At 37.2% G+C, this 8,484-nt stretch overlaps 1 protein-coding gene across 1 annotated transcript; it reads right to left on the minus strand.

Moving 5' to 3' along the window:
- Window positions 1-568: 568 nt before the first annotated feature.
- LOC105916248 (high choriolytic enzyme 1) lies at window positions 569-8,138 on the minus strand. Its single transcript, XM_012850645.3, has 10 exons — window positions 8,003-8,138; window positions 7,769-7,799; window positions 7,477-7,542; window positions 7,160-7,312; window positions 3,695-3,812; window positions 3,413-3,591; window positions 3,075-3,156; window positions 1,361-1,485; window positions 1,080-1,153; window positions 569-750 (listed from the first exon to the last, which is right to left on the minus strand). Exons 1-9 carry the CDS (start codon window positions 8,051-8,053, stop codon window positions 1,089-1,091), a joined length of 870 nt encoding a protein of 289 aa, XP_012706099.2. The 5' UTR covers window positions 8,054-8,138; the 3' UTR covers window positions 569-750; window positions 1,080-1,088.
- Between the last annotated feature and the right edge of the window lie 346 nt (window positions 8,139-8,484).

Here is an 8,484-nt window from a genome sequence, read left to right on the forward strand (position 1 = left end):
AAGTATTTTAAAGTTTATTCTCTGAGACCCAGGGAAGCAGTGTGAGGACTTTAGAACCGCTGTGATGTGCTCTATCTTAGTCGTTATTAGGATGTGGGCACATTTCTCCACTTTGATTTGCATAACAGCTTCTTTAAAAACCTTTTTCCTGTTCTCACATTGTCTTTGCTTGTCTTTGTTTCTGGGACATGATGAAAATGATGCTTTAGATGCAAGCAAAGAAAAGAGAATACGGCTTCTGCTTTTGTGGCAAGTTGCACAAACACACAGTTTACTCATGTCATGCAGTAATATATAGTGAACAGTTCTATAGAAATAATGAAAATGATCAACGCATAAAATACAACACAGAACCTTTTTTATTTGGGTCTTTTAAACTCTAATGGAGCCAAATGTGACATTCTTACAGATTTCTGTTCAATTCCACCTTGAGGCTTATCATGGACATTTTCTATGTTTGATCTCCTGTGTTGGTCTAAGACTACATAACTGAATCACACATATTTTGAGGTAAGAGTTCTGAGTGAAAAAACCCCAACTAAAACAGAAATAAACACAATGAACATTTAAATTGCTTGGCAATTTTTTATTAATGTTTGCACTGAATCAAGCTGGTTACACAATCATTTTTGTGTATTTGTGAAAATAAAGCAGTGGACAGTTCAGTTGCCTGTCCTTTTTACTTCTCATTAGGTCAGCAAAGAAGCTCATTAAAGCAAACAGTGTCACTCCACATTTCTGCTACATGTCCTGTAGGGTTAAAAAAAGATTAAATTAAAAAGAACAGCAGTCTGACATTGTGATTTTGTTCAAAGCTGTAAAACAGTTTTAAAACACATGTTGAGTAAAACTAGTAGCTTCTCCTACAATTTCCACACTGAAACAAAGATAGGGCTACAACAAGATTTACTTTATGGCAAATGGATAATTTGGAAGTGAAAATGTTATTCTTTTCACAAAAATTAATTCTAAGAACCATTAACATAAAAAGTACATCAGATTTTGTGTGTTTGGGAATATTACATTAGTACTGTGTAACGACACCATTCTAAGTGGATAAAACATGCAAACGTGCTTACTTTTATCGTTCAAAGGAAGCCATTTCCTGATGCAGATTTTGGATCTTTAGGAAGCCACTGAAGATTATTTGAATCTGCAATGAAATATAAGGAGACAAATCAATAAAAGCTGATAGATGTTATCATAAAACATACTTCACTAACTGGTCAGTCCACATGTTTAACTTTTATTAAATGCACCTTTGAGCCCCAAATCCTATTAGGGATTCAAAGAATACTCCTGATATTTGTGTCCTTTATCCAGTAAAGATTAGAGGTCAGATTTCTGAAGAAAGACTCACTGCATCGATAAAGGCGATTCACTCGGAGGATGTCATTAGGACTCATCTGGGTGGCTCTTCCAATCTCAACGTTTGGGTTGGGGATGGGAACAATGGTAGGCTGTCTATTTCTAGAGAAGGCAAACCTGTCATATACACAAACAGAACATAAGAAATCTTTTGTTTTTATTTTCAGTCACTTTATTGAGCCCCTTTTTGCTTGGTGTATAGCATAGTAAAAAGATTTGTCTAGAGCCTTAAACTAAAGTGGAGAATCCTGCAGTACTGAGGAGCTAGACTTCAACCAGCAGTTGGAAGCAAAAAAAGAACAGAACGAACCTAATGTTTGAGAACCTGTTTAGTAGCTGTGAGAAGATGACAAGGAGAAAAAACACCTATAGCTACACTTGCTCACTTATCAGTTTTATGCCACCTAACACTCTGAAACTGAACAACCTGGGTCCCATACTTAATTTTTCAACTGAAATTGTATTTTAATACTCTCTCAATGTCTGGATGTCCCTGATGCAAAATGAAGGAATTATGACCAAGTACTGCTGAGGGAGTTATTTTTACCCCCAGAGAACTTTAGAAAACGCTGCACGTGTTACATGGCTGTCACTATGGCCCCGGGGTTGTGGTGCAAACAATGCTCAGAAATAATGGTGGGAAAAGGAAAAGACATGGTGGAGCAGGTAAATTAAATAGCCAATTGCTAATACGTTAGAAGTCTAATTAATGATAGTCTTCTAATTAAGAGTGATACGACTGAGAAATGAGCCAGGACAAAAATTGCTATTTGTCCTGGCTTTTGTAATTGCATGGAGGCTGTTCATGCGGTGCAAGCCCAATGATAGATCTTGACACACACCACAAGTGTGCTTAAATGGGATTGAAGAGAAAAGTGCTGCCGATAGGTAGCTGCAGCGGTAATACCACACCTAACACAAGAATATTTACAGTGCGCTCTCTGATGAAAAATAAAGGATAACTAACTGTCAGATATACCGTTTGAATCAAATAAGACCAGAAAAGCACATTGGAAGAGCCAGCATGTGTGTGGGTTTTAGAAGCAGCGTAATGAAGGTTTAATGTGTGTGTACATTTTTGTGAGATCCAGTTAAATGTATAATACATGAAACCATGAAAAATAAACAATATGTAACATATTGTTCCAGGCAGAGGAGATAAATGACCACTTTTGTGGTTTTATTGTTGGACTTATCTGGCGAAAATGAATCAGTTATGTTGGATAGAAATATTAAAAATAGATTTTCATAGCTTATGTTAAATAATTGGTCCAGGTTAGGTGTTAGAGTTTGGGGTGATTAAATATTCACTGAATTATTCTCTGTACCTGGATTTGGTTTAAATATTTCTCAATGCAGAGTGAATTCACCATTTCGGTGAGTTCATCATGAACACCTCATAGAATAGCCATTAAGCCTTCCACATAGAACTGGATTCAAATGAGAATTTTGTAAGGTTATATTAGAATTAGTAGAATTAAACACGCTCTTACTTCCAGAAAAAATATTAAAAATACAGAATTGAGGAAAACTCTTGACTTAACAATCATGCTCCCTTAAAGGTTATTGTGTGAACAAAAATGGAATCTAGATTTAAACTTTGCTTTACAAGGTTGACATTGCATTGAAAAAAAAAAAAAAAACAAGCAACAGAGTAAAACCATAGCAAATCTTTTTGGTGTGAAGGGGATGAATGTAGATTTTACCTTCCATAGTGCATGACAGAGTTGTAGTCGTAGGGAGTGCCAAGGTTATTGGTGTTGATCTTCCTGAAATTATGCTCCTGTCCTGTAGGCGAGGAACATAACTCTGTAATTTCTCTGAATGATATCATTTGGCAATTCAAAACATGCTAAGTTCTGCACAAAATTAAGGATCAAATAAAGGCACGTTCTATCTGGTTGATTTTATGGGTGTACATTTTGATGCGCAGTTAACTAATAATCCTTTACATTGTTCATAATTTTAAGGAATAGCAAGATTTAAGCTTCATTGTACATATCTATTTTACCCTTGTTTTAAAGGAATCTGTACTGCAGCTCACCGCGGATCACATTCTCCAGGATGATGCGAACATGACTATCCCTGTCAGACCTGGTCTGTTCATGGTTGAATCCCAGAGCGTGCAGCAGCTCATGCTGGACAATCTGGTGGAAAACACACCCTCTGCGGCTCAACGACACCACCTGGCCTCCACCACGACGACCAATAAAAGACCAACATCTGGAGGGACACGAGATTATAACATCACACTACCAAAACCAATCTGCCCGATGACTTGATTAAGTGGAAAGGCAGCGAATCATATTCTTTAGGTGATTGTTACCCAGAACGGGACTGGATGTCCACAAAGTCTCGTTCTCTTTGCTGGGGTCTGAAGCGGATGCAAGTAGAAGCGTGAAATGACTGAAGACCTCTGACAATGATGCTCCTCTCTCTTTGAGCTTGGAGAAAAATAACAAGAAATGTTACTAGTTCGATTCAATACAATTAAATTTTATTTACATTGCGCCAATTCATGAAACATGTCATCTCAAGACACTTTACAAAGTCAAATTCAATCAGATTATACAGATTGGGTCAGATTATACAGATTGGTCGAAAAAAAATTCTTATATAAGGGAACCAGTTGATTGCATCAAAGTCTTGACAAGCAGCATTCCCTCCTGAAGAAGCGTAGAGCCACAGGGATAGTCATCTGCATTGTCCATGGCTTTGCAGCAATCCCTCATACTGAGCAAGCATGAAGCGACAGTGGAAAGAAAAACTCCCCATTAACGGGAAGGAAAACCTCCAGCAGAACCGGGGTCAGCATGAACGGTCATCTGCCTTGACCCTGGATGATGTCACAGCTAACAGAACGGCAGACCAGGTGTACCTACTATGAAGAAAAAAGAGAGAGAGAACAGAAAGTTAAAAGCTGAAATGACGACAAGCAATGCAAAACTGGACAACAGTAGAACCCAGTAGAGTGAGAAAAATAGACCCTGATGTCCTCCAGTAGTCTAAGCCTATAGCAGCATAACTATAGAGGTAGCTCAGGGTAACATGAGCCACTCTAACTATAAGCTTTGTCAAAAAGGAAAGTTTTAAGATTAGTCTTAAAAGTAGATAGGGTAGACACCCTATCTACTTTTAAGACTAATCTTAAAACTAGGCAGACGCCTCAGGGACCAAAACTGAGAGTTGGTTCCACAGGAGACTGTAGCTAAACGATCTGCCTCTCATTTTACTTTTAGACACTCTAGGAACCACCAGCAGACCTGCAGTCTGAGAGCGAAGTGCTCTGTTAGGAACATACCGGGTAATCAGAGCTCTGATATATGATGGAGCTTGATTGTTAAGGGCTTTATACGAAGAAGAATTTTTAATTCTATTCTTGATTTAACAGGAAGCCACTGAAGGGAAGCTAAAATTGGGGAAATATGATCCCTCTTGTTGATTTTCATCAGAACTCTTGCTTCAGCATTTTGGATCAGCTGAAAACTTTGAACTGCATTTTGCGGACTTCCTGATAGTAAAGAATTACAATAGTCCAGCCTTAAAGTAACAAATGCATGGACTAGTTTCTCAGCATCACCCCTGGACAGAATGTTTCTAATTTTGCCGATATTCCATAGGTGACAAAAGGAAACTCTGGAAACCTTTTAATATGGGATTTAAATGACATTTCTTGGTCAAAAATAACACCAAGATTTTTTACTTTATTACCAGAGGCCAAGTTAATGCCATCCAGATTAAGGGATTGGTTAAGTAGTTTATTTTTTGAGGACTCTGGTCCAAAGATTACAACTTCTGTCTTGTCAGAATTTAAATGCAAAAATGTTAAAGTCATCCAGCTTTTGATGTCATCAAGACATGCCTGTAGTTGAAGTAATTGATTGGATTCATCAGGATTTATGGATAAATATAGCTGAGTATCATCAGCATAACCGTGGAAATTAATCCCATGTTGTCTGATAATTTTGCCAATCGGAAGCATATGCATATAGTAAAGAGAATTGGTCCAAGAACTGAACCCTGTGGTACTCCACAAGTGACCTTAGAGTTTGAAGATTTATTATTAACATGAACAAACTGGAATCTGTCCGACAGATAAGATTTAAACCAGCCTGCTTTTCCCTTAATCCCTATAGTATGATCAAGTCTTTGTACGAGAACATTGTGATCAACTGTATCAAATGCAGCACTGAGATCTAACAGGACAAGTACAGACACAAGTCCAATATCTGAGGCCATGAGAATATCCATAGTGACCTTCACCAGAGCCGTTTCAATGCTATGATGAGCTCTGAAGTCTGACTGAAACTCCTCAAGTAGGTCATTACTTTGTAAATGTTCACAAAGTTGATTAGCAACTACTTTCTCAAGAATTTTAGACAGGAAAAGAAGATTAGATATAGGTCTGTAATTTACTAACTCATCTCGATCAAGAGAAAGTTGAACAGTAACAATCAAAATGTGGGCATGAAAGTGTTGTTTTCTTTACTTTGTAGCCTAGCATAGCAGCAGAGGTGTCAAGTAACTAAGTATAAATAATTTGTTATGTTAATTAAGTAGAAACTTTTGTTATTTAAACTTTAGTGGAGTAATTATTTTTCAGCCTACTTTTTGCATCTACTCCTCATGTTTTCATGCAATTATCTGTATTTTCTACTTCATTTTGAAAAGAGTCTCATTACTTCTATTTTAGTTCAGTTTGCTTTCATTCTGGCTTTTCATTAAAAAACAAAAACAAAAAAATATTCAGTTAAATAGGGCTACCCGAACAGAATGATTTTGATTGTGGTTGGAGGATGTACTGCGCCAAGTTGTTTGGCAAACGCCCCAACAAAACCTTATGAATTTTAGGATTACTTGTTATTTAAATTTTTTTTCCCATTTTTTGATTAACCGCCACGATTAATAAATCATGTTGCCCTGTGACAGACTGGCGACCTGTCCAGGATGTTACCTGCCTCTCACCCTGTGAATGCTGGAGATAGTCACCAGCAACCCCCGCGACCCCATGAGGGATTAAGCGGGTCAGAAAATGGATGGATGGATGGATTAATCAATCATTTGGGCAACACTGTCTATTGTGTACAGACAACCCTACAAGGGTAATTGTTATAAGAGGGTAATGCACCCATTTTCATGTTCAGTTTTGTAATCTTACATCTGTTGCCCTCCTCTTTTTCTGTAGCTGTGCTTGAATGTTCATTTACATTCCAAAAATAACAAGTAAAAGGTTATTGATAATATGTCTCTGAAATCTGACTTCTTGCACCAATACTTATACTAATACCAGACTTTAGATTTTCTGCTCAATGAAACCCATTTTCATGCTCAGTATTGTACCTATATGGACTTTGAATTTATTTGCATTATACTAAATGGTTTGTTTGCAACTGACATACTGTTTATGTGGGTGAAACAGCCAATCATATTTTGTTTCAATATTAACATCGATATTGGGGGATTCTACTTTAAGTAGTTTATATCCGGTAACTTTATTCTTTTACTTGAGTAAAAGGTTTCAGTTGATACTTTTACTTCTACAGAAGTATTTTTAAACACTGGTATCTATACTTGAGCTGCATAGCAGCTATTTTTGTGGAGATTTCATATACCACTGAGTCAAGCCATGTAGAATATATGTTAACCAACATGAACTGAGCTGAGTTACATTCTGCCAAATCTGTCCCAAATATTTCGCATCAAGATCATTTGAAAGATTTTTAATCAACAGTTCTGACCCATGGTATGGTCATGAGATAGTAACTAAACTAGAAGGCATGTTGGGACTCACAGAATTGGTTGGAAATCCTGTAAGGAATGTAGACTTTTCCATCCCGGTTTTTAGTCCATAGACAGCCTCGTGATGTGCAGGGATCAGCATTCTGGAGACCTGTTGGCACTGCAATGTCTCCAAACATCACCAGAGGATCATCCAAGTTCTTCCCTGCAAAATATTAAGAGAGAAAAAAGGTTTTCTCTCTACATGAACTTCCTGTTCATGTCCAGCTTTGTTATGTAAATTAGCAGGTTTATTTAGTCTTTATCTCTATAAGGTTTTTGGATTGTACTTTTACAAAACAGCAGAAGTTCCAGAGGACATGAACATACCAAGGTTAGCATTGGCCTTTTCCAGCAGTGTGGAGACACTGAAGTCATCATCCTCAAAGTTGTTGCCTTTGTAACAGAGCAGAGTATCTCAGCTGTAAATTTGATTGGAAGGCAATAAGTTGAAAGCCTCCTAGTCCTAAACAATCTAATCCTGCTATGTATTGACTCACAGGGAAATAAATAATAGGTATGAGTAGCTCTAAATACAATAAATGCAACAAAAATGTGACTACTCAAATAAAACACAATGGTTTTATATAAAAATTTTAGAGAAAATGCTGCCAAGGCTTACCAGCGTTTTCATCTGTCCTTTTAAATGAAGTCTGCAAAAAGTAGGTGATTAATTATAGTCTGAGCAAGGTGTAAATGAAAAACAAAAGAACCCTGAAATGTTTTATAGTTTCAGTATGTCCATGTCTTCAGCAGAGTAAACAAGGTTTATGATCCTTTGTTTCACCCTGAGATCAAAGTGCTTATTCTGGCTCTCTAAGGGAAATCTCTTTCCTTTCAAAGTGTGGAATCTTACCTGCGATGAGGAGCAAAGGAGCCCACAGAGCACAGCAGTCAGGAGCATCATGACTGTTTGTTGAATAGCAGCAACCCACTCAACAATCACACAAGGATGTAGCTTAGCCCTTTATATGTGGGAAAGACAATTTACATGGATCCTAATATGGCATACTGTTCAACGACTACTGGAAGTGGCAGTTATTTCTCAAGAGGTGCTGTGCTATCAGTAAACTGCAACACATTTTGCAGTTTTGTTGAAATTTCCTTCTGTCTTCTCAAAACACTAAACACAATGCAGTGTCAGTATTTATTGCCTCATAGAATAACCACAATCTGATTATATTTCATTCTCACCATTACTCCCACTGCTGAATTATAGTCATGACTGTAGTTTCGATGGATTTACACTTGAAACTTTGATCAATTAAATTTTATTCATATGGCACCAATCCACAACATGTCTCCTCTTACAAAATCAATTCAGTCAAACCATACAGA

The sequence above is a fragment of the Fundulus heteroclitus genome, chromosome 8, assembly GCF_011125445.2.
Source record: "Fundulus heteroclitus isolate FHET01 chromosome 8, MU-UCD_Fhet_4.1, whole genome shotgun sequence".
Classification (NCBI taxonomy): domain Eukaryota; kingdom Metazoa; phylum Chordata; class Actinopteri; order Cyprinodontiformes; family Fundulidae; genus Fundulus; species Fundulus heteroclitus.

Excerpts from the sequence above, each read along its gene's own strand:
- LOC105916248 (XM_012850645.3), bottom strand. The coding sequence starts at position 8,053 with ATGATGCTCCTGACTGCTGTGCTCTGTGGGCTCCTTTGCTCCTCATCG. Across the intron at positions 3,813-7,159 it reads CAGGATTTCCAACCAATTCT|CTCAAAGAGAGAGGAGCATC; the intron begins GTGAGTCCCAAC and ends TTTTTCTCCAAG. Across the intron at positions 3,157-3,412 it reads CCTGGAGAATGTGATCCGCG|GACAGGAGCATAATTTCAGG; the intron begins GTGAGCTGCAGT and ends CCTCGCCTACAG.